At 47.3% G+C, this 25,476-nt stretch overlaps 2 protein-coding genes and 1 long non-coding RNA gene across 5 annotated transcripts in view; 1 reads left to right on the forward strand and 2 right to left on the reverse strand.

Annotated features, from left to right (window-relative positions):
- Positions 1–23,018, reverse strand: part of LOC308572174 (asialoglycoprotein receptor 1-like) — a 34,844-nt gene extending 11,826 nt beyond the window's left edge. Inside the window, exons 1-4 of one of the 3 annotated variants that reach the window (XM_081168140.1) lie at positions 22,796–23,018; positions 5,337–5,462; positions 4,724–4,863; positions 2,734–2,850 (exon numbers count right to left, since the gene is read on the reverse strand). In XM_081168140.1, the coding sequence (XP_081024266.1) occupies positions 2,734–2,850; positions 4,724–4,863; positions 5,337–5,356 (277 nt within the window). In that variant the 5' untranslated portion in view covers positions 5,357–5,462; positions 22,796–23,018. Of the gene's footprint in view, positions 1–2,733; positions 2,851–4,723; positions 4,864–5,291; positions 5,463–5,654; positions 5,711–22,795 lie in introns of those variants that run through there. The other 2 variants (XM_081168142.1, XM_081168141.1) reach the window with 2 other exon arrangements.
- LOC308572336 overlaps positions 1–25,476 on the reverse strand; it is a 72,143-nt gene that overhangs the window by 14,431 nt on the left and 32,236 nt on the right. The gene's annotated exons all lie outside the window — the stretch shown is intronic.
- Positions 9,218–25,476, forward strand: part of LOC308570789 (zona pellucida sperm-binding protein 3-like) — a 31,593-nt gene continuing 15,334 nt past the window's right edge. Inside the window, exons 1-8 of the mRNA XM_081165706.1 lie at positions 9,218–9,809; positions 11,831–11,949; positions 13,763–13,866; positions 15,338–15,509; positions 17,215–17,335; positions 19,460–19,551; positions 20,128–20,267; positions 22,773–22,943. Coding sequence (XP_081021832.1) covers positions 9,447–9,809; positions 11,831–11,949; positions 13,763–13,866; positions 15,338–15,509; positions 17,215–17,335; positions 19,460–19,551; positions 20,128–20,267; positions 22,773–22,943 — 1,282 coding nt within the window. The 5' untranslated portion in view covers positions 9,218–9,446. The remainder of the gene's footprint in view (positions 9,810–11,830; positions 11,950–13,762; positions 13,867–15,337; positions 15,510–17,214; positions 17,336–19,459; positions 19,552–20,127; positions 20,268–22,772; positions 22,944–25,476) is intronic.

Raw genomic sequence — 25,476 nt, forward strand, 5'->3', positions numbered from 1 at the left:
GAATCATAGAATTAGAATTAGACATCATGCGAAAGGCTGGGCTGGATGAATCCCAAGCCGGAATTAAGATTGCCGGAAGAAATATCAACAACCTCAGATATGCAGATGACACAACCTTGATGGCAGAAAGTGAGGAGGAATTAAAGAACCTTTGAATGAGGGTGAAAGAGGAGAGTGCAAAATATGGTCTGAAGCTCAACATCAAAAAAACGAAGATCATGGCCACTGGGCCCATCACCTCCTGGCAAATAGAAGGGGAAGAAATGGAGGCAGTGAGAGATTTTACTTTCTTGGGCTCCATGATCACTGCAGATGGTGACAGCAGCCAGTCCGCCTCTTCTTGGCCCCCTGGACCAGAGCACGCCAGGCACTCCTGTCTTCCACTGCCTCCCGCAGTTTGGTCAAACTCATGCTGGTAGCTTCGAGAACACTGTCCCACCATCTCGTCCTCTGTCGTCCCCTTCTCCTTGTGCCCCCCATCTTTCCCAACATCAGGGTCTTTTCCAGGGAGTCTTCTCTTCTCATGAGGTGGTCAAAGTCTTGGAGCCTCAGCTTCAGGATCTGTCCTTCCAGGGAGCACTCAGGGCTGATTTCCTTCAGAATGGAGAGGTTTGATCTTCCTGCAGTCCATGGGACTCTCAAGAGTCTCCTCCAGCACCAGAATTCAAAAGCATCCATTCTTCGGCGATCAGCCTTCTTTATGGTCCAGCTCTCACTTCCATACATCACTACTGGGAAAACCATAGCTTGAACTATACGGACCTTTGTCGGCAAGGTGATGTCTCTGCTTTTTAAGATGCTGTCTAGTTTTGCCATCACTTTTCTCCCAAGAAGCAGGCGTCTCTTAATTTTGTGGCTGCTGTCACCATCTGCAGTGATCATGGAGCCCAAGAAAGTAAAATCTCTCACTGACCTATATTCAAGGGGCTAGAGGGAAACCTTCTCCCTGTCTCCAGAAAGGTAGCTTGCCTGCAGACGCATTTCTTTATTTTATTTTATTTAAATGCCCTGTCCTCCCAGCCTCCCAAGACTTTGCAAATTTTATTACTGGGAAAGGGGGGGGGTGGAAACGCAGGTGGCGGCAATTCAATTAAGAGGGACGATGTCTGCAAGATAAGCTGTTTTGGGGCCTTTGGAACAGCGATGATAAAACCACCGTCTTGGCAAGGCTAAGTTAATTAATTGGCGCAGTGGGAGCAAGAAAGCGGCGTCCCAGGCGAGCTCTGTAATGAATTTTTTTTCCATTTTGGCAGTTTCATAGCTTTGAAATCCCTTCCTCTAGGTTGGAGCACTTTAAGGTCAGAGCAATTGGAAGCGATGGGAGGAAGCCGGGCGGAGGTTCAAGAGGAACTTTTTAATTAGTGAGAAAGCTGGGCATCCCCTAAAAAACCCCAGAATGAAACCCAGTAGAGATACATTCTGCATCTAATTTGTCAAAAAAGGGACACAGGTGGCGCTGTGGGTTAAACCACAGAGCCTAGGACTTGCTGATCAGAAGGTTGGTGGTTCAAATCCCTGCAATGACGGGGTGAGCTCCCGTTGCTCGGTCCCTGCTCCTGTCCACCTAGCAGTACGAAAGCACATCAAAGTGCAAGTAGATCAATAGGTACCGCTCCGGTGGGAAGGTAAACGGCGTTTCCGTGCCCTGCTCTGGTTCGCCAGAAGCGGCTTAGTCCTGCTGGCCACATGACCCGGAAGCTGTATGCTGGCTCCCTCGGCCAGTAAAGCGAGATGAGCGCCACAACCCCAGAGTCGGCCACGACTGGACCTAATGGTCAGGGGTCCTTTTTTAATTTGTCAAAAAAGAGAAAAGGGAAGGAGGGAGGACACACACACACAAAAATGTCTTTAGGCGCCAGGCGAAAACATACCCCTGGAAATGTGGGCATCCAATGAATGTCAAGAGATTCAGGACAGTGTGATAGGAATTTTGAGGTCTTAGGTAAATGTAAAGGGACCCCTGACCGTTAGGTCCAGTTGTGGCCGACTCTGGGGTTGCAGCGCTCATCTCGCTTTATTGGCCGAGGGAGCCGGCGTACAGCTTCCGGGTCATGTGGCCAGCATGACTAAGCCGCTTCTGGCACAACCAGAGCAGCGCACGCAAACGCCGTTTACCTTCCTGCCGGAGTGGTACCTATTTATCTACTTGCACTTTGATGTGCTTTCGAACTGCTAGGTTGGCAGGAGCAGGGACTGAGCAATGGGAGCTCACCCCCTCGCGGGGATTTGAACTGCCGACCTTCCGATCAGCAAGTCTTAGGCTCTGTGGTTTAACCCACAGCGCCACCCGCGTCCCTTTTGAGGTCTTAGATATATGTTAAATGTTCATAACCAACCAAGCACGTACATAGATCAGCACAGGAAGACCGACCTGGAACCATTTTGATTCCCAAACTGAGCAAACGTTTTCTCTGTGTGAAAATGTCGAGCAATGCTAAATAATAATAATTAATAATAATAATATGGTGGCAATCCTTTCTAATGATTTCTCTGCAATTTCCCACAGTTTACTTACCAAGCAAAACTAAATTATGTAATATTAATCTAACCAAAATGGAATTCCTGAGCCATTTCACAACTTTTAAGGACCCCCTAAGCTGAAAAATTCAACATGCCCTAGCGAGGTGCAGCCCCAAATTTCTGGAGTCCGAGGGCACCAGGTTGGGGAAGCCGGCCTCTGAGCACCCAATCCCCCGCTTCCTTTCCCCCAATGCTGTGACGCCCATCACTCACTCTGGACGCCAAGCAGAGCCACCGAGAGGGTCAGGACGAAGCAGAAGCCCATCAGGACCAAGACGAGGCGGTTGGTGGGGCAGATCCGGCGCCAGGGCGACTGGAACGGAGGCAGCGCTGTGGGGAGGAAAAGAGGGGTGGCTCTTGGGTCTACTCTCAGTCTCCTCTTCCCCAGGCTAAACATTCCCTCGACCGCTCCTCATAAGGGTTTTACAGGGTGCGAAAGAAGGGCTTTGCACCTTGCCTGGCAGAGAAATTGCCCACCTTGCGCCCCTCCTGGGCAACAGCCACCCACTCGTGACTCCCGAGCCTCCCCCGATCTGTCAAAACAAAGGGGGAAGGGGGCAGGAGAACTGTACCGCCGGATGTCCCCAGTTCCCCTTCGGCAGCAGTGGAGCCAGCCTGGTAGCGCAGTTGGCTCTGGCTGGCTTCAGATGATGAGCCCTTCTAAATTGTGTTTCGAAAGGAACTTTTGTTATCGCCCAATGCCAATGCATTTGCATTATGACGTTTGCTATGAGTTAAAAATCATTTTCAGTTAGAGCTTAATCAATATTTCACTACTAATATACGTCTTAATTGTATTTCAGTTCAACAATCACTTTGATAAAATACACACAGTTGACGCTCAGGCTGCGAACGTGATCCGTGCGGGATGCACATTCGCAACCCGCAGCGTTCGCAACCCATGTCTGCGCATGTTGTGATTCGGTGCTTCGGCGCATGCGCAACCGCCGTAACCCGGAAGTAACCCATTCTGGTACTTCCGGGTTTCGGCGGTCCGCAACCCAAAAAAATGCAAGCTGAAGCGGCTGTAACCCAAAGTATGACTGTGATGTGCAAATGACCTATGAGATCCATCAATAACCACATAGCATACCATATTTTTTGCTCCATAAGACACACTTTTCACCTCCTAAAAAGTATGGGGAAATGTGTGTGCGTCTTATGGAGCGAGTGCAGGGGGGAGGCAGGCAGGAAAAGCCCCCAAAAGCCGCACACAAGCTCTGCGCGGCTCTTGCAGGCTTTTCCTCAGGAGGGAGAAGGGACTGATGTGGCCAGTCAGCCCCTTCTCCCTCCTCGTAGAAAAGCCCACAGGAGCCATGCGCTCCTTAAAGGGTGAGCAGCTCCTGTGGGCTTTGGCGGGAGGTGGGGGTATTGCCACAGCCGCGCGCAGCCTCTCTCTGCCGGAGAGGTTGCGCGGGACTAAAGAAGCCATAGCCGTGTGCAGCCTTTCCCGGCTGGAGAGGTTGCGCGCAGCTATGGCAGAAGCCAAGACAGCGAGCGGGATGCATCCCGCTCGCTGTCTTGGCTTCTTTGCTCTTTGGGGCGGGGGGGGGCAAAACCTGGGCTTCCCCGGCAGCCCCAAGAAGCTTGCGGAGCAGCGGGGAAGCTGCGCGCCTTTCCGCTGCTCCCCGACCTGCTCTTTGGGGCTGGCGGTGCGCTTCCCCCAGCCAGCCCCAAAGAGCAGGTCGAAAGGAACCCAAAGCCTCCGGAGTGCAGCGGAAACTCCCGCCACACTCTTGAGGCTTTGGGTTGCCTTCTCTGAAGCCTGGAGAGCGAGAGGGGTCGGTGCGCACTGACCCCTCTCGCTCTCCTCCGGGCTTCCAAGGTAGCCGCCTGAAGGCGACTGAACACACCTTGAACGGCACCTTGTTTTAGAGGGGGAAAACAAGAAAAAAAATTTTCCCCCTCTCTGCGCGCACCTCCTGCCGCTTCGCTGAAGGGGCGCTGGGCAGAGAGGGGGAGAGGTTTTTTCTGGTTCTCCCCCTCTAAAACAAGGTGCGTCCTATGGTCGGGTGCGTCCCATAGAGCGGAAAATACGGTATATTCCACACACAAAAACAGCGGCAATTTGGTGTTGACAAAGGACAGCTGGACATAGAAAGGGCCCCATTACCTTCAGTAGCTGAGGGCCACGTCAAACCTAAATCTGGCCCTCTCCACACCCAGTCCGATGGGCCGGCCCCGCTCCATCCCCCCTGCGTACCTCTCCCGAAGTGCTGCCCACGTTCGCCTGGCACATCCAGGCTTTGGAGATCTTCGTACTCTTTGGCCACGCTGGGTTCTGGAGGAGCGTCCATGTCGATGGAGGTGGAGCGAGGCGGAATATCTGGCGGGACCTGAAAGCTGCAAAGATGAACGGGGAGTTGGGTTTTCCTGTGTTGCAGCGGGTTGGGCTGGATGACCGCTGGGGTTCCCTTCCAACTCGGCAACCCTCGGACTCCTCCCTCGCTTTCCTTTCTTCGGGTTTACCTTTTTCTCGCCCGGTGTACTTTCTCCCCATATTCTTTTTTATAATAATATATAAAGATAATTTTTTATTTATACCCCGCCCTTCCCGGGCTCAGGGCAGCTAACAACAAATTTAAAACAATTGATGCAACGAAAAAACAGCATAAAATGCAATATGAAACGTGAATATCTTCATATTACCTCCCCAGCCAAGACCAGGCTCAGGGCGGCTAACACCAAATATAAAAACAATTGATTGAAATATACCTTAAAAAACAAGATTAAAACACAACATTCAAACATTAAAATGCAACCTATTAAACCTTAAAAGCTTCCCTAAACAGGGCTGCCTTCAGATGTCTACTTGCTTGTCAAAAGAAGTTGTCATCTCCCTGGCACGGAGCGGGTCCTTCCACCAGGTCGCTCTCTAGTTGGGGGGCCAGGTGCGCTTCCGAAAATCGCAATTTCCTCTTCTCCCCGTCAAAAACGTCGACCTGGGCAAAGTTTGGACAAAGTCACAACCTGCCAACGAATCAATTTCCCAATCGGCGCCAACCTTCCCTGGCCAAAAGCAGGCAGGTTGGCGGGTGCCCGGGGGCAGGGTTGCCACGGGGCGAGCTGCCACGGAAGAGGGATGTGGGCAAGGTTTTGGGGTGTCTGGGGTGGCCTGGCTGCCCCCCTTTTACCTCCTCCCTCCTTTTTCCAAGTCAAAAATTTCAGGCCCTCATCCTGTTCCCAGTCACCGCACAGCTCAATGACCTTTGCTCTGTCAATATTATTTCTCCCCAAAGCGGCCTTTCCAAAATGCTACCACCCCACAGAAAGTTGGGGGGGGTGTTTCCAGATGGATGGTGTAATAAAAAAAATAAGGTCTTTTTAAAATATACTTTTATTAGTTTTTTAACATATCATTTTCAACAGTAATTAAACATACTTTTACATCTTATTCAGTCCTGTTCATCAGTCCTGTCTGAAAATCTACCGTATTTTTCGCTCTATAGGAGCGGGGAGGGGGAGAACAGGGTGAAAAAAATTGATTTCTTGTTCTTCCCTTCTTAAATAAGGTGTGTTCTGTGCGTTCAAGATGCGTTCACCCAAAGCCTCCGGAGCCCAGCGGGGTTCCTTTCGACCTGCTCTTTGGGGCTGGTGGGGGGGAAGCGACTCAACAACAACAACATTGGCAGGAGAAAATAACAGAGGCCAACCAGAGAATATTGAGACGCAAAGCGGCTAGTAAGCCTGACCTTTACTAAACTGTTGCAACAGGGTCCTCACTCACCACACGCAGGAGGGAGGAGGGACCCAGAATAATGGTGTGCAAGCCTTTATATAGACTCTTGAAATTGCCCACCCTGTAGCCCAAAACATCATGCATACATCACAGAAGGAGGCAGTCTACAGCAGAAATCCTGTCTGCAAGGGTACCTGATAATGGTCCCTGATTGCTTTACCTGGGCAGCCTGGCCATTCTTTTGTGATGGTAAATACTTTAGTTCCTGAGTCCAAGTCACAGGCTCACCTATTCCTACACAAACGCACCCTTAAGACAGGATTTGCAAGCGAAAAGAAAATGGGAAGGTTTTCCCCATTCCCTCCCTCCTTGCAGAGAAATATTTGAGGTCAATTTGGGAGTGTCAAAGTGCTTTCAGGATTGCTCTCCTGTAGTATTTCAGACACGTGGTATATATACTTATGTACCGTATTTTTTGCTCTATAACACGCACCCGACCATAACACGCACATAGTTTTTAGAGGAGGAAAATCTGTAGGCATGCCACCCGTAGGCATTCCCTCCATAACACGCACAGACATTTCCCCTTACTTTCTAGGAGGAAAAAAGTGAGTGTTATGGTGCAAAAAATACGGTATGTGTTTGCCTTGTACATGTGTAAACATTTAATTTATATATTTGAGACCTTAAATTCTTATAACAATCTAGACCAGGGGTCAGCAAACTTTCTCGGCAGGGGGCCGGTCCACTGTCCCTCAGACCTTGTGGGTCTGATACTTTGAAAAGTATTAATGACTATCTTTGCAGGGAGGGGGTGTGTGAACGAATTCCTATGCCCTACAAATAACCCAGAGGTGCATTTTAAATAAAAGCACACCTTCTACTCATGGAAAAACACCAGGCAGGCCCCACAAATAACCCAGAGATGCATTTTAAATAAAAGGACACATTCTACTCATGTAAAAACACGCTGATTCCCGGACCGTCTGTGGGCTGGATTTAGAAGGCGATTGGGCCGGATCCGGCCCCCGGGCCTTAGTATGTAGCCAATCTGTCCATATTATCAATCCATGTGCTCAATGGAATCTTTTTGCGGCTCTTCCAATTCATCAAAACAATGTTTTTTTGCTTATAATATAGCACGGGGTACATCCATTATTATTTTTTTGACCCTGAAATCTCCCACGTTTCAGGAATATAATTTAGAATTAAATTCAGTTCCCCTAAATAACAATTTCTTTTTATTACTCTTGCTATATATATCTTCACCTCGCACCAAAATGATCTTATCATCGGGCAGTTAATCATCATATGTACTAAGTTCACATTTTTACTCCCACATCTCCAGCAGTTGTCTGCATTTGTTATTTTATTCTGGTATAGTTTTGCTGGAGTCCAGTGGACTCTGAATATTATTTTCTGTTGAATAAGTCTTAGCCTTAGATCCATAGAGGCTATTTCTGTTGATTTTATACTTGACTCCCATATATCATTTTGTTATCTGTACCTCTAACTCTTCACTCCATTTTTGTCTATCGTATTCTAAATCACATTTCTTCCTGTTGAGTATGGTTTTATAGAGTTTTTTGTTTTTGTTGCAGAGATTAAACCTTTATTATTATTAAATTTCATTTAACATAATTATTACAAAATACAAGCAAAATACATACAAATACATACACAGATATATTTTTCAGATAAGTGCATATATATAAAAAAGAACAAGAAAGGGAAAAGGAAGAAAAGAAAAAGAAAAAATAAGAAGGAAAATTGGAAGAAGAAGGAAAATTGGAAGAATTTCTTCCAAATTTATTCTACCAATTTCTCAATAAAAAAATTTCATTGATTGACTTCCAAAATTAAATCTTGTAGCAGCAAGGGTGTTTCCCATGCTGCTATAGCGTCAGGGCAAAACCGCCTTTGCAAATATGTTTCAATTGGATATATTGCCATTGTGTTTCACTGGTTAATCCGTACTTTACTTGCAAAGCCTTATATTCCACAAATTTACAATTTCCATCAATTAATTGATTCAATGGCAAACCGCTTTGATTTTTTTGAATTTTTATTACCATCCCCCAGTGTATAAAACTTGTGAAATAGATGATCTGAAAATCTGATGATCTGTTTAAAAGTTTACCTCTCTGGAAAGACCTGAAAAGTCTAATTATCCTGACCATTGGCTACACCTGTGACTCCCAGGTGAAACTCCAGGTAGGTTTCCCCCCCAATCAATCACATCCTGTCCATTTCAGGCTGGAAAGTTAAAGTGGATTCCTTCTATTTCCATGACCCCCAAAATGTGTCAGACTTCCTGCAATAAAGGAAACTGATAGTATCTTGGAAAGTTTGGGGTGACTATTAACCAGTGCAATATTTTATAACCCTCCCTGCAAACAAATACGAATGAATAACGTGCGATAAATAGCCGATAGCATTTCATCTCCTTGAAAACGAGACACGGGCTGCGATCTCTCTCTCTCTTTTTAAAATAAATCATGTTTATTAATTTTTGCATATGTTTTCCAAACAAAACTTCACATCACATCATCTTCATTTTGGCTATTATAGCCTGAGGCTTACATCAATTCTGTCAAGTGATTTTCAGATCTGCTATCAATTCTTGCGTTTTGTTATTATAATTAATGCTTTTCAACTTCATTTCCGAATTATTTCCTTCCGAAATAATTTTACAATAATTTATATAGGCCCTCTTACAAAACTTCTTGTAAACCTACAAGCGAGCTTACATTAATGCTATTGTTTTTCAAATAAGTCATATATTTCTTCCAATCCTTAAGGTAGTCCTGGTCTTTCTGGTTTTGAATTCTCCCAGTCAGCTTTGCCAGTTCTGCATACTCCATCAGTTTTATTTTCCATTCCTCCTTCCTTGGTAATTCTCCCTCCCACCAGATGTCAAGGAAATAAACAACTATCTGACTTTTAGAAGACATCTGAAGGCAGCCCTGTTTCGGGAAGCTTTTAACGTTTAATACGTTATTGTATTTTAGTGTTTTGTTGGAAGCCGCCCAGAGTGGCTGGGGAAACCCAACCAGATGGGTGGGGTATAAATAATAAATTATTATTATAAAAAAAAAACCCTGCGGGTTTTAGGACCCTGGGGGAATGAGGGCGGGACAAGGCGGGTCTTAATTGCTTGAGTCAGCTGACTGTGGGCGGAGTCAGAAAGCAGTATAAAAGGACAATCACTTGGGTCTCAGCTTCATTGCGCACCGGGACTGCAGCTATGGGGCAGGAGTTTGCGATGGGGCTGTTTTTGCTGTGGGGCGTTTTTTTCTGCCAGGGGGCTTTTGCTGACCCCCAGAGTCCTGCCTGGTGGGAGCCAGAGACCTCGGATCATGTCCCCTTGCCCCCTTCCTCTGTTTTTTCCAGGGCCGCTCCTGCCACGCCCCACGCTGTGAAGGTTTCCTGCGAGCCACATCGCCTGGTGGTGGCCGTGCACCGAGATCTCTTTGGGGTGGGCAGGCTGGTGTCCCCCTCAGACCTGACTTTGGGGGCAGCCTCTTGCGCCCCGGTGTCCTTCGCCGCTGGCACCACCGACGTGGTCCTCTTTGAGGCGGGTCTCCATCAGTGTGGCATCGCAGTCCAGGTGCCTTGGGTTCTTTGGGATGGAAGGGTTTTTGTGGGGGGTTTTGGAGGAGGGTGGGTCCAGCTTCAGGGGTGCAGCTTAAAGATGGGGTGCTAGGGGTGTTGAGCAACATGGGGCAGAACCCCCCGGGAGGGTGGGTCTCCCAGGCCAGCCCCATGGAAAGGAGCAGGAGGCTTAATTTTTATATAGCATTTAATTATCCTTAATTAATAAGTCTTTTCCTAGTCTGTCTTGTAATATTTCAAATTCTCCACCTCACAAAACTTTCTTTTTGGAAATTTTTTAATTAATTTTCCAAAAAGTTTTTTAAACAAACATAAATCTTTATCAAATCAATTATCCTTAATTAATAACTCTTTTCCTAGTCTTTCTTGTAATATTTCGAATACTCCACCTCGACAAAACTTCTTTTTTTTAAAAAAAAATCTTATTTTCCAAAAAGTTTTTTAAACAAACTAACCTAAATCTTCACCTTATTAAATCAAACTTAATTACATTTTGACCTCACAAAACTTCTTGCAATCCTACTAGCGTAATCTGTCTTGCAAGGGCTAAGCTCGGTGATTGCTGCATTGATGGGAGTTTACTAAAAACAAGGAATTGTGTGTTTGTGTGTTTGTCAACTTTGGGGTTTTTTTGCCTAAACGTTTATACGCAGTAGTGTCCAAACTTTTTCCAAAGAGGGCCAGATTTGATGAAGCGAAGGGCTGTGGAGGCCGACCAAAGTTGTTGACTTGGGGGGGGTTTGAAGTTGTTGGGCTTTATTCAGGATTTTACCCCAAAGTTGGCGTTTTTTAAAGATTGAAGTAGTTGAGGTTTCTTTAGGATTTTACCCCGGGAAATTAACTGCCACAGGGGCCAGATTAAACCGGCTTTTGGGGGCCGGATTAGGCCCCCAAAACGGACTTTGGACACGCCTTGTTTATAGCATGAGTAGGCAAACTGGGGCCCGGGGGCCGGATCCGGCCCAATCGCTTTCTAAATCCGGTCCACAGATGGTCCAAGAATCAGTGTGTTTTTACATGAGTAGAATGTGCCCTTTTATTTAAAATGCATTTCTGGGTTATTTGTGGGGCCTGCCTGGTATTTTTACACGAGTAGAAAGTGTCCTTTTATTTAAAATGCACCTCTGGGTTATTTGTGGGGCTTGCCGGGGTTTTTTACATGAGTAGAATGTGTGCTTTTTATTTAAAATGCATCTTTGGGTTATTTGTGGGGAATAGGAATTCGTTCATTTCCCTCCCCCAAAAATATAGTCCGGCCCCCCACAAGGTCTGAGGGCCAGTGGACCGGCCCCCTGCTGAAAAAGTTTGCTGACCCCTGGACTTTATAGGAATGCAAAAAGAGGCTTTGCAGGATCAGGCCACCAGCTAGCCCATTACTGGGAAACCCGCAATCAGGATTCGAACCCAAGACCCAACGCTCCCCTCCTGCGTTTTCCGGCCTCTTTCATTGCTGCCTCCAGCTGTGGGATAGCCACTCGATGATAGCCTTAACCCTCCACAAATAGCCTTCTCCTCCCTGTCCCAAAAAACAGAGCCTGCAGGATCAGGCCCATGGCAGCCACAAACAGCCCTCAGCTCCTCCACGAATTTGCCCAGTCCTCGCCATTTCAGTCGGCGGTCGCCGCCGCCTCCTGTGGCAGGGAGTTCCGTAGGTCAACTCTGCATTTTAATGTTGTCTTTTAATCTTGTTTTTTAAGTGGTGTTTCAATCCATTGTTTTATATCTGGTGTCAGCCGCCCTGAGCCCTGTCTTGGCTGGGGAGGGCGGGATATAAATAATTTTATTATTGTTGTTGTTGTTGTTAATTTTCTTCCTGAGCCCCGTAGCTTTCTGTGGGGCTGGCCGGGAAACCGTCCCAGGGGACGGGGGCCTTTCGGTGGGGCCCGATCCTTTGCCAAAAACAGCCGGCGAGGAGCCACCTTTTTTCCAGGAAAGCTAAAGTTCTCAGAATGGACGGATCCTGCAGTAAATCCTATTAAGAGCTCTGAAAGCCGACCCATCTCCCTTTCCTTCCAGATGACTCCGGAAACGCTGATCTACCGAACGAGTCTCTTCCACAAGCCGTCTCCTTCCGCCAATCCCATAATCACCAGGACCAACGCTGCAGAGATACCCATTGAGTGCCACTACCCCAGGTGAGGAAGGCTGCCGGTTGGGTGTGGGGTGAAGCAAGGCTTTTTTCACCTTAGCAAGCCCTTGGCTTTTGTTCGTAGACTCGCAGAATTGTAGGGTGACCCCCTCTGGGGGTCATCCAAACCAACCCCCATCAATGCCGGAATGGAAGCTAACATAGCGCCGCTTCATGGGTAGGAGAGGGTCTGGAGAATTGCTCCTGTGCCTTTAAAAGAGGGGTAGATAGGCAGAAATCCAACAGGTGAAGTTCTTCCCCCCAATTTGCGGTCCTTCGTCTCTCTGGGGCTGCGGCTTTCTTCAGCCTCCGTCAGTGCATAAGGCCTGAACCAGGCACAGGGCCTTCTCGGTGGTGGCGCCCGCCCTGTGGAACTCCCTTCCACCAGATGTCAAGGAAATAGACAACTATCTGACTTTTAGAAGACACCTGAAGGCAGCCCTGTTCAGGGAAGCTTTTAATGTCTGATGTTTTACTGTATTACAGATTGAGGTTGAATCCTGACAAGACAGAAGTACTGTTTTAGGGGGACAGGAGGCGGTCAGGTGTGGGGGACTCCCTGGTCCTGAATGGGGCAACTGTGTCCCTGAAGGACCAGGTGCGCAGCCTGGGAGTCATTTTGGACTCACCGCTGTCCATGGAGGCGCAGGTCAGTTCTGTGTCCAGGGCGGCTGTCTACCAGCTCCATCTGGTACGCAGGATGAGACCCTCCCTGCCCTCAGACTGTCCGGCCAGAGTGGCGCATGCTCTGGTTATCTCCCGCTTGGACTACTGCCATGCGCTCTACGTGGGGTTACCTTTGAAGGTGACCCGGAAACTGCAACTAATCCAGAATGCGGCAGCTAGACTGGGGACTGGGAGACCACATAACACCGGTCCTGAGAGACCTGCATTGGCTCCCAGTACGTTTCTGAGCACAATTCAAAGTGTTGGTGCTGACCTTGAAAGCCCTAAACGGCCTCAAAGGCCCAGTAGATCTGAAGGAGCGTCTCCACCCCCATCATTCACACCCCCCCAGGTCCAGCTCCGAGGGCCTTCTGGCGTTTCCCTCATTGTGAGAAGCCAAGTTACAGGGAACCAGGCAGAGGGCCTTCTTGGTGGTGGCCCCCGCCCTGTGGAACGCCCTCCCACCAGATGTCAAAGAGAAAAATAATTACCAAACTTTTAGAAGACATCTGAAGGCAGCCCTGTTTAGGGAAGCTTTTAATGTTTAATAGATTATTGTATTTTAATGTTCTGTTGGAAGCCGCCCAGAGTGGCTGGGGAAACCCAGCCAGATGGGCGGGGTATAAATTATTATTATTATTGATTTATTCTGGTGCTATTGGGAGTTGGGAGCTGCCTCCCATCAGCCCCTGCCAGCCTGCTGCATGATGGGAGTTGTAGTTCAGGCACATCCAATGGGCTACAATTCCCAAAGTACCCTGGGCAAGAGGTCTTGATAGTTAAAGCGCTCTGGGAATTGTAGTTCTGAGAGAGAGATGGTTCATTCTCCTAACATCTCTTGGCCCCCTTAGCAAACTACAACTCCCAGAATTCTTTGGGGGAAGACTGGATGGTTTAAAGCGGTATGATACCTCTTTAAATGTCTGTGGATGGAGGCCTTTAGCTCCTCCCATTATTGGCTGTGGCTCCTCCCACTGTAGAGGATCCCCGTCTTCTGCCCTGCCAACCCCCTAGATGTCTGGGAGCAGCGAGGAGTAATGGGCGGAGCAGGAAGCGATTTCTCGCTCCCGAGGGTGGCGGGTCAGTCTGGATGGCATCTAGGTGCCCCACAGTCTTTGGACTGAGTTCTCAGCTGCTTGTCTCCCCGTTTCCAGGAAAGGCAACGTCTCCAGCCTGGCCATCCAGCCCACCTGGGCTCCCTTCAAGTCCACCGTGTCGGCCGAAGCGAGGCTCGGGTTCTCGTTGCGACTCATGAACGGTAAGGAAAAGGGTGGATTCGGGGTGTGGGAAGCGCCTAGCTCAAAGCCCCCAAACCCGTCCGGTTAGGATCCAGGGCTGCTGAGCACCAGGGCTTAAAGGATGCAAATTTCCCCTTAGCCCAAGTCTCCTGCCTCCGACAGGGGACAGCCAGATAAACCCCCAAAGCCCGCAGACGTCGCTGCGGTTCGCTGTCTCTGAAAAATGGAGTTTCTGCTTGGCTGTTCTGGCTAATAGCTCTTGAACGCAGGATAACTACATCAGCCAAGGTTGCGGGTTCGAACCCTGCATGAAACAGCTGCATATTCCTGCCTCACAGCGGGTTGGTCTAGATGACCCTTGGGTCCCTTCTTCACAAGCTCTGTTTAGCCCTCTCACTCCTGAAGTTGCTAACCTTTGCTGCTGTTAGGGCAGCAAAATTGTTTTATGAAATGCTGGCTTCTTTCCTGAAGCCGGTAGAAAAAAAGACAGTCACGGAACCGCGAAATTACACAAAACGGGTGAAATACTGTGAAAATCCCTGAAACGAGAAGTAATCGACTAGAAATATTATCTTCTAGAATCAAACTGAATAACAAAAATCAAGAAGTTTAAGGAAAAAATTAGGAAAACCTAGAACTGAACAAAGCCTTAACGGGACGCCGGGTACAAACCTCGTTTCACTGAACTATTCAGTTTCCTCAGAAGGAAACAGAGAAATCATAAACCTTAAATATTTGCAATAATTTATGAATTAAAAATCATTTTAAGTTAGAGCTTAATAATTACTTCACTATAAATATACTTCTACTTAATTGTATTTCGCTTCAACAATCACTTTGATAAAATACATATTTTGCGATGTGCAAATGGCTTTTGATACCTGTTACGTCCATAAATTATTTATTGATTTTCATACAACTATAACACATACTGTAAAACAGGTAAAACAACAAAAAAGAAGAAAATAAAGCAAATAGCAGTAAAAGATATAACATCAAACACATAAACAATACAAATTAATTAATTAGTTAAACTTCCAACCTCATAAACATATTACTTGACTTCCTCTAGTCCCTCCCACGTGAATTTCCTTGTAACTAAATGTAGCAGTTTTCCAATATCATTATTCAAGAACAATATTCCAATTGTAGTCAAATTTCTTAACTTTTCCTTTTTAGGTCCTTAAATTACCATAAACAAAAAAGCGACAATTTGTTGTTGAACAAAGGACAGCTGGACATATAAAGGGCCCCGTTACCTTCGGTAGCTCAGGGCCTCATCAGTCCTAAATCTGGCCTTCAGCTCAGTAAGGGACCTTCCCTGCCCAGGCTCAAGTGGCAGGCTGTTCCACAGGCTTGGGGCCACTGCAATGAACCACGCTGTCAGCAGGAAAAGTTATTTCCTTTTCTCTTCTGCTATGCTTGCAATTTAAAAAATAAAAATGATTTGGGGAGCCAGCATTAACCCACTCACCCTCTCGCGCCACCAAGATGACTGGAGCGGAGAGCGGCTATCTTCTCGTTTCCAGCTGGGTGAGATCCTGCACTTGCAAGCCCAAGTCATGGCAGATAACCACCTTCCCCTAAGGATCTTTGTGGACAGCTGCATCGCCAGCCCTGAAGCCACTTTGGGGTCTACGTATGCCATTGTCGACTCCAACGGGTAAGGAATACCTTGCATGAGTGTTTTATTTCGTAAGTTTTGTCGCAGAATCGTTGGATTCGAACCCGCAACCCGTTTTGCGCTCTGCCAACTGAGCTATCCCCAGTCTGGCTTCTATCCTGAATACCGTATTGACCCAGATATAAGCCGCACTTTTTCTCCCCACCTCCCAAAAATTCCGACCCTGAAAAGTTATTAAAGCAGGGCTTGAATTCGCGACCGAACGAAAAATGGTTTTTTTACGATATCGCTGCTGGAACAGACGTGCGGTAAAACGGAACAGAAGAATGGTTTTGTCGCCAATTTGCGAGCTTGAGTACCTGTGGGATTGTAGCAATTGAATAGCATTTTCCATTTTAGCCAATTGTACGGTAACTTTTCTGGGCTTGCGAGACCGAAGGCTTAAATTGGCTCGGAGTTACAATTCTACCAATCGCAGCGATTTCGGGAGCGGCTTATATTCGGTTATTCTCTTTTTTTTTGCGGCTTATTTGTGGGTGCGGTTTATATTCGGGCCAATACGGTAACAACAACAATTCGATGAGCAGTTCACATACAACGGCATTACCCTATTCATTTAAAAGCAGCCAAAAAACTAAAGAAACTGGACTTTTAAGCTGATAAAATGTAATAAAATTAACAAAATACAGGCCAAGTCACCTTCAGCATCTGGGTGCTGGCTTGCCGAAACAGAAAAGAGATTTGAGGGTGCATCTAGCTGTACAAGGGAGGTGCCTGTCTAATATCAAGTGGCAGGGAGTTCCAAAGACCACATGGGAAACGGATGATTAAAGTGCTCCCTGATTTTCAGCAGCGCTCAGAGCAAAATCGTTATTTCCAGTAGCCTCTGAGGCTTCGCTTCTGCTGGGATTCCTGCCTTGCAGCGGGTTGGACTGGATGACCTCAGGGGGTCCCTTCCACCTCCCTCGCTTGGAAACATAGGAATATGCCTTCTGTCTGGCTAGTAATCTCTTGCCCAGCAATCTAAAGGCCTCGGGCAGAAAAGCCTCTTCCCCGCTAAGGTCTGTGACTTGGGGGATAGAGCGTTTGTTTTGTGTGCAGAGAAGGTTCTGGGTTCGATTCCTGACGGCATCTCCGGCTATGTCGGGACTTAAACCTCCCATCAGCACGGTGCGCGGCAAATGGTGCTTCCTAAAGAATAACAGAGGGCTTATCCAGCCTTCTTTTGTCCTGCAGCTTTGGAAAAATCCACTCTTTAGCACTCTATCGGCACAAACAGGCAATTCTGGCTTGACGTTTGCTCTGATTTAGCACGAAAGAGCAGCTTTTCCCTGGGAAAAGGGAAAAACCCAGTTAAATTGCAGGGGGAAACCTGAGAAAATCTCAATCCTGTATCCTCAGTGCTGTATTGTTTTTAACACTCGATTGGGAGCCGCCCAGAGTGGCTGGAAACTCAGTCAGATGGGCGGGGTATAAATTATTATTATTATTATTATTATTATTATTATTATTATTATTATCCAAGGAAGGGGAAAGGTAGGTGGGAAATCTAGCGTAAAGGCTGACCTTGAGTCATTGGAAACAGAAATCTGCCATAAGAATTTCCTTTCCTTTTCACCCAAAGGGTGGTCAACAAATTTAATAAATTTGAAATTTAATAAATGAATGAGAACTGGGGGAAACAGTCAACTTTCCGCCACCCTCCAGTCCCCAAAGTCGGTGACGATTTCTCCCTTTGGCGCAGGTGTCTGGTGGACGGGAGGCAAGACGGCGTCTCATCTACGTTCCTCGCACCCAGAGTCTCAGAGGAGACGCTACGTTTCACGGTGGACGCCTTCCGGTTTGCCGGGGACTCCAGGAATATGGTGAGCAGGTGGGGTTTGGCGGTGTGGGAGACCTTATCTAGGCCCACGGCTCTGTGGGAGCAGCGTCCCTAGAGCTTTTGTCCACCTGGCGCTGATGGGAGTTATAGTTCAAAGCGCCCGGTGGGCAGCAGGATGGCCTAGGCGGGTTTTGCGAAATGGGCTGCACTGCCCCCTGGAGGCAGCTGCGTTACTTGCGGGGGTCAGAAATAGCTTCAACTGGGTTTTTGCAATTAATTCTTACAATTTTTATTCGTTTTTCTTTTTCATTCATTACATCTCAAATTTTTAACATTTGCCATATATTCCTTCCTGCCTCCCCTCCTAGGCTTCCCCCAACTTCCGCATCAGAAAAAAAGTTATTAACATAACATCAAACCTAAAGACATAAAAGTAAAAGCAAAAAGACCATAATATTTCTCTATCTTCTAAACATTTTCTAATACTAATAATGTGAATGTTTATTTAAATCCTGCCATCAAGTCTATCAACTTTCTTTGTTTCTGCAAGTATAATATAAATGGTTCCCATTCTTTTTCAAAGCCACTGTTGTCGTTTTCTCTTAACCTGTCATTTTCGCCAATTCTGCATAGTTCATCAACTCCCTTTCCAGGGAGGCGCAAGTCACAGCAACAGCCAAGGCGACATTTTTCCACCTTCGCCGCATCAAGCAGTTGGTCCCTTCCCTTTCCCGCCCCGACCTGGCCACAGTGATCCATGTGACGGTCACCTCCAGGCTTGACTACTGTAATTCGCTCTACGCGGGGCTGCCCTTGAAGCCGTCCCACAAACTCCTGCGGGTGCAGAATGCTGCAGCGAGGCTCCTCACGGGGTCTCTGCCATGGGAGCAGATTCACCCAGTGCTTTTCCAGCTACACTGGCTCCCGGTGGAGTACAGGATCAGGTTCAATGTGCTGCTTTTGACCTTTAAAGCCCTTCACGGCCTAGGACCCTCGTACCTACAGGACCGCCTCTCCCATATGCCCCATGGAGGACCTTAAAGTCCATATATAGCAACACCCTAGAGATCCCGGGCCCTAAGGAAGTCAGATTAGCCTCAACCAGAGGCAGGGCCTTTTCAACACTGGCCCCGGCCTGGTGGAACGCTCTGCCTCATGAGACCAGGGCCCTGCAGGATCTGATTTCTTTCCGCAGGGCCTGTAAGACAGAGTTGTTCCACCTGGCCTTTGGCTTGGAGCCAATTTGATTCCCTCCCTCTTTTTCTTTTTTCTTTTCCTTCTCCTCCTGCGATGAGGCTACATTTTAATATTTTAATGTTGTATTTTAATTTTGTTTTTAAGTTGTAATCATTCAACTTGGTTTTTTTATTGCTTGTAAGCTGCTCTGAGCCCGGCCTTGGCTGGAGACAGCGGGGTATAAATAAAAATTATTATTATTATTATTATTATTATTATTATTATTATTCTCTTTTGCAATTCTGAGCGGCTTGAATTTTTTTGTCTCCCTTAGCGGATCATGCAGACTGCTATTCTGAGTGGTGTGTCTTTTTATCGGGGATGGTTTTAAGGAAGCAAGTGAAGCTGGGTTGGGGATCCACTGACTTCAATGCTATATAAATGGTCTAAAGAAATCAAACAGTTGTAGGGTAAATGGAGGTCCGATTGGGTCAAGGTGGGTTTGCTGCCTCTCCTGATGGGCAGCGATTGCGTGAGTCCCGTGCCCTATGCAAGCCCTAAAATTAGAGAGGCAGTGTGGTTCAATGGTTAGAGTGCCGGACTAGGACATGGGAAAGAGCAGGGTTCGAATCCCTGTGCCAACTCGGCCAGGAAGCTCGCAGAATGTGACCCTGGGGGGCAGTCACTGCCTCTCAGCCCCACCTCTATCCCACAGTGTTTTTGGGTGGGGATCAAATGAGAACTAGGGCCTTGGAGACCTGGGTTCGAATTCCCACACAGCCAAGAAACTCACTGGGAGCCGGTTAGCCTTGCTCGCCTCGCAGGGTTGTTGTGGAAAGGGGGAACCATGCCGGTCTCGTTGAGCTCTTTGGAGAAAAAGGCAGAATATTCACGCAATAAGGATGCGACCAGTTGATTGACACCTGTCGCCACTGTCCCCTTGCTGTTTGCCCAAAAAGCCCTTTTTAACCTCCTGCCTTCTCCCCTCCAGTTGTACGTGATTTGCCACCTCAAGGTAACGCGAGCCGACCAAACGCCAGACGTCCGGAACAAGGCTTGCTCCTTCGACGTTGCCAGCAGCACGTGAGTCGCTTGTGAGACGCACAACACATTCCCCCCCCCTTCCTGAAGCCCTTTTCACTGTTTACAGGGCCACCTCTCCTGGTCTGCCCTGTGGAGGACCTTAAGGTCCATGAATAACCATAGTTTAGAGGGCCCTAAGGAAGTCAGACTATCCTCCACCAGGGACAGGGCCTTCTCAGTGGTGGCTCCAACCTGGTGGGATACTCTGTCCCAGGAGACCAGGGCCCTGCAGGATTTAACCTCCTTCTGCCGGGCCTGTAAGACAGAGCTATTCCGCCTGGCCTTTAATTTGAACTTAACCTGATCTTTTATTCCCCTTCCTTTCCTTTTTATAAAGATTTTTATGGGATCCCACAGCTAATTCTCCTCTGGTCTCCTCGCTGGCCCAAATAGGACTCATTCAGCCAGCTAGCCCTGGTGACCACCTCATGTTTATTGGATGGATTCCCCCCTGAAATTGATTTTTGAATTCTGAATTTATTGTTGTTTACGTTTTATACTGTATTTTATGCTGTTTTTTTGTTGCATCAATTAAGTGTTTTAAATTTCTTTCATGCTCTCTGTTTCTCCCCAAAGCTGGATTCCTGTCGAGGGACCTCGAAGCATCTGCGGCTGCTGCGAGGCGAGGAATTGCGACCGGGTGCCGGCAGAACAGACCCCCAGCTTCCTTCCCAGACCCCGAGCCGTGGAGATGACCTGGCAAAGAAGTCTACCAGGTGAATGGGTTTTCTGTTTTTTGTTTTTTTATAATTTATTAAGTTTTAACAATAGAAAAGTTTAGAAAACACAAAAAACAAATAGAAAATACAAAGCACAAAAACACAAAATACAAAAATACAAACATTAAATACAAAAAGAAGAAAAAACACATATAAAGAACAAAATTTCTCTCTTAATCTCTCCACTTTAGGTTAACTTATTTTCCTGACTTCCTCACGTCTCCCATTTTTGTATCCCTTTTAAATTTTAGTTCAGCAAATTCATGGTCTATTAATTTATCTATTATTAATCCCCTTATACTTTTTACCTTGTTGCTAGAGCCCCTTCAATTCATTTCAATGTCATCAACATTCAAAAATTTTACAATATTTCTGCAAATAAATTTTAAATTTCCTCCAATCTTCTTCCACCGACTCTTCTCCCTGGTCTCGGATTCTGCCAGTCATTTCCGCCATCTCCATATAGTCTATTAGTTGCATCTGCCATTCTTCCAAGGTGGCAGGTGAATGGGTTTTCTGAAGGCTTGGAGGTCGTCTCCTCCAGCCCTGCCCCTTTGCATTGCTGGGGGTTGGGTGGGATGATAATACTACTAATAATAATAATTTATTATTTATTATTGTTTATACCCTGCCCATCAGGCTGGGTTTCCCCAGCCACTCTGGGCAGCTCCCAACAGAATATTACAAACATGATAAAACATCGGATATTAAAAGCTTCCCCAAACAGGGCTGCCTTCAGATGTCTTCTAAAAGGCATCTGGTGGGAGGGCGTTCCACAGGGCGGGCGCCACCACCGAGAAGGCCCTCTGCCTGGTTCCCTGTAACTTCATTTCTCGCAGTGAGGGAACCACCAGAAGGCCCTCGGAGCTGGACCTCAGCGTCCAGGTAGAACGATGGGGGTGGAGATGCTCCTTCAGGGATACTGGGCCTTTGAGGCCGTTTAGGGCTTTCAAGGTCAGCACCAACACTTTGAATTGTGCTTGGAAACGTCCTGGGAGCCAATGTAGGTCTTTCAAGACCGGTGTTATGTGGTCTCCCAGTCCCCAGTCTAGCTGCCGCATTCTGGATTAGTTGAAGTTTCCGGGTCACCTTCAAAGGTAGCCCCACGTAGAGCGCATTGCAGTAGTCCAAGCGGGAGATAACCAGAGCATGCGCCACTCTGGCGAGACAGGGAGACAGGGCAGGAAGGGTCTCATCCTGCGTACCAAATGAAGCTGACAGACAGCTGCCCTGCACACAGAACAGACCTGCGCCTCCATGGACAGTGGTGAGTCCAGAATGACTCCCAGGCTGCACACCTGGTCCTTCGGGGGCACAGTTACCCCATTCAGGACCAGGGAGTCTTCCACACCTGCCTGCCTCCTGTCCCCCAAAATAGTACTTCTGTCTTGTCAGGATTCAACCTCAATCTGTTAGCCGCCATCCAGCCTCCAACCGCCTCCAGACACTCACACAGGACCTTTGGACAGCCCATCTGACCCTACAGTTTGACGATTCTGTTTTGGGCAGCACTGTAGTTGAAACCGGAGCTCCCCACACAATTTTGGAGGCTTTTCAGTGGAGGAAAGGCGAGTGAGAGGCGGAATGAGGGGTCCTTATAATACAAGGGATAGTTTTTTCTTTTCTTTCACAATATAAGAAATGGTGGACATTCAATGAAGCTGAATGTTGGAAGTTTCCGTCATTCACACAGCTCAAAGTTAAACTGTGGAACTCCCTGCCACCAGATGCAACGATGGCTACAACTCTATAATATTATTACTGTTACTATGATTATTACGTATTTATTTAAATCTTGCTTTCTCCCCCTGGCAGCTTACAGATAAGAACAGCCAGTGTTTTTTTTCCTTTAAAAAAATGTTTATGGGGGTACTCTCATTTTGCTACTGCCCCTCGATGAGGCCAAATTTAGATTCACAAAATGTTTAGGGGTACGCGTCCCCCCAGGAAAAAAAGCACTGAGAATAGCTAAAAGAACATAGCAGGCAGCAGTCCTTTGAAAACAACAAAACGTTGATAGAATGAAAACAAGATGTACAGATAGGATAACTATTAAATCCATAAAGATAATTACAATAAGAAACCACACCAGCTCTTTCCTTAAAAGCAGCCGCTTCCCCAAATCCTCTTGGGATGAGAAACCTGTATGGCTTTAAAATAATAATAATAATATTTTATTTATACCCACCCATCTGGCTGAGTTTCCCCAGCCACTCTGGGCGGCTCCCAATCGAATGTTTAAAACAATACAGCATTAAATATTTGAAAACTTCCCTAAACAGAGCTGCCTTCAGATGTCTTTTAAATAATAATAATAATAATAATAAGAGGGCTGGGTAAAATTCATGGAGGAGTGAGAGGGCGATCGATGGCTACTAGCGCAGGATGGTTACGCCCTGCCTCCAAATCCCATTTTCTGGAAGCTGCAGGAGGGGACAGAGGGATCTTGAGTTCGAATTCTGGAGATTTACCCATCATGGGCGTCTAGTTGGCCACTGTGAGAACATTGGACGTTCGTAACTCACCTGCTTTGTGGCTTCCTCCTGACCACAGCCGAGTTGACCGCACCGCAGGCCCACCTGACGCTGGGACCCTTCTTTGTTTTCGACTCCTCGGAGGACTCTGCAAACTTCCCCGCAGACCCGGCCGGCGCTCAGAAGACGGCAGTGGAAGGTAAATGGGACGCGCAAAACAGATCTTCTTCTCCTTTTCTAGTTTCTCTTCCTAACTTTCCAAGAAAGGAACTGTAAGATGCTTCCTCGGTAGATTTTTAGGGGTTGGTTTCCACCCTCGGCTATTTCCCTGGAAATGCCTTTTTCTGCTGACTTTAAAATCTGAGCTTGCTTTGGCCAAAACTGCTTTTGGAGCATTTTAACGAAAAAATTAGTGTGTAAAAAGCCGGAAGTTTGTGGCGCTGCCTCATAAGACGCACGGGGGGGGGGGTCATCCAAGGAAGCAGAATTCTGGTTTTCAGGACAAAAAGAGATGCAGCACATAATTTGACCCCCGGAACTCACCACCACAAGATTAGCGACGGATGGGTGTTTTTTTTCCAGGCAAGGAGGGTGAGGTTTGGATGGCTGCTGGTTGCATAGCTGTCAACTGTCCCTTATTTGGTGGGAAAGTCCCTTATCCCAGCGCCGTGTCCTGCTGCTGTCCCTTCTTGATGATGTCCCTTAAATTTCCCGGGTTTCAAAGGAAGCAGCTCCTCTCCCTCCCTCCCTCCCTGCCGGCCAGGGAGGAGGGAGGCTCCAACTGTGTTGCTTGGCTGCGTTGCTCACCCAATAAGGAGTCTGAGAACGACTGGGGGGTGGAGCTTGCATGCCTTGTGCCAATCAAATCGGCCGCGTTGCCTGGGGACTCGCCTTTGCTCAGCGCTTCCCAGCGGAGAGGGGACGGTGGTTTCCCTTGCTGCATCCCCTTTGCCGGGTTGCTGCGCTGTGGGAACCACCGCTTGAGGTTTCGTTTGGCTGCTGGCTGGGCTTTCTGCCTTTGGCTCAGAAGTCGAACATACCTGTGTTTGGAAAATCCCTTATTTTGGCTGCTGATCCCTTATTTTCGAGGCTGCTGGTCCCTTTTTTCAAATCTGTAAGTTGACAGCTATGGCTGGTTGTGAAGGGTGTGTTTTGCTTCCATTATCGGAGGTGGTGTACCCTCTGAGGATCGTTTTTTTGGGAATTTCGAGCGAGGAGAGGGGTGTTGCAAACTGGGACCCATTTGCAGAATTCCTTTGGGGGCGCCTAGGTAGCCCCATGCAAAGGGCAGGATCCTGGACCAGCCGAATGGCGCAGCGATTCTCGTCAAAAATATCCAGACCGCCTTTTCGTTCTTTCAGTGTTTGGCTAGATCAGGGGGAAATCGAGAAACCCAAAACGTCCGGAAAACTGGAATAATTCTGGTTAGCTTAGTTAGATTGCAATGTGGGTACCAGGTGGGTCTTTTTAGGGAAGGCGTTCAATAGAGAGGCTGTTGCCATAGCAAAAAAAGACAAAAATATATTTTCTCTGCCCTACCTCTGAAGGAGGGGCACTGCGATAACTTGTACAGTGGTACCTTGGTTCTCAAACAACTTGGAACACAAACACTGTGTTATGTACTAAGTTGAATAGGATCCAGAATGCAGCAGTCTGATTGGTCCTAGAACAATAGGATCCAGAATGCAGCAGTCTGATTGGTCCTAGAACAATAGGATCCAGAATGCAGCGGTCTGATTGGTCCTAGAACAATAGGATCCAGAATGCAGCGGTCTGATTGGTCCACAGGAGCCACCCAATCCAACTCCAGGTGGATGTGAATCCGCAACCTGATTGGCCTACAGGAGAATCCTGAATTAGCCAATCACGTGGGACCCACTGTGCAAATAATGTACATAAAGCAGACATTTCAGGGGAACTTCCATTCCTCCTCACCACTATGAGCTGAATAAAGAGCATGAAATCCACACTCGACTCCGAGTATATTTCACACTGCAAACCCAGAAGTAAGTGTTCCGGTTTGCGAACATTTTTCGGAAACCGAACATGCTCCATTTTGAGTGTTACGCTTCCGATTTGAGTGCCAAACTTCCATTTTGAATGTTACGCTGAGGTCTGTCTGCTTCTGCTATTTATTTTGCGTTTTTGATATTTCTGCTTTTTTTGTTTCGTTTTTGTGACTGTGTGGAACCCAGTTCAGCTACCGACGGATAGATTGTGTGACTGCAGTACATTGTTTATTGCTTTCATTTTATAGATCAATGGTCTCGCTGGATAGTAAAATTCATGTTAAATGGCTGTTTCAGGGGTTGTTTTTAAAAGTCTGGAACGGATTAATCCGTTTTGCGTTACTGTTTTGCGGTGCTGGTCTTGACTTTTAAAGCCCTTTGTGGCTTAGGGCCCTCGTATTTACAGGACCGCCTCTCCTGGTCTGCCCCACAGAGGACCTTAAGGTCCACGAATAACCATAGTTTAGAGGTCCCTAAGGAAGTCAGACTATCCTCCACCAGGGCCAGGGCCTTCTCAGTGGTGGCTCCCACCTGGTGGAATGCTCTGTCCCAGGAGACCAGGGCCCTGCAGGATTTAACCTCCTTCCGCAGGGCCTGTAAGACACAGCTATTCCACCTGGCCTTTAATCTGAATTTAGCCTGATCTTTTATTTCCCTTCTCTTCCCTCCCCCTCCCCTTCTTATGAAGATTACCTGCTCTGAGACCCCACAGCTAATTCTCCT

This window comes from Podarcis bocagei (assembly GCF_964188305.1).
Source record: "Podarcis bocagei genome assembly, chromosome: 13".
Classification (NCBI taxonomy): Eukaryota; Metazoa; Chordata; class Lepidosauria; order Squamata; family Lacertidae; genus Podarcis; species Podarcis bocagei.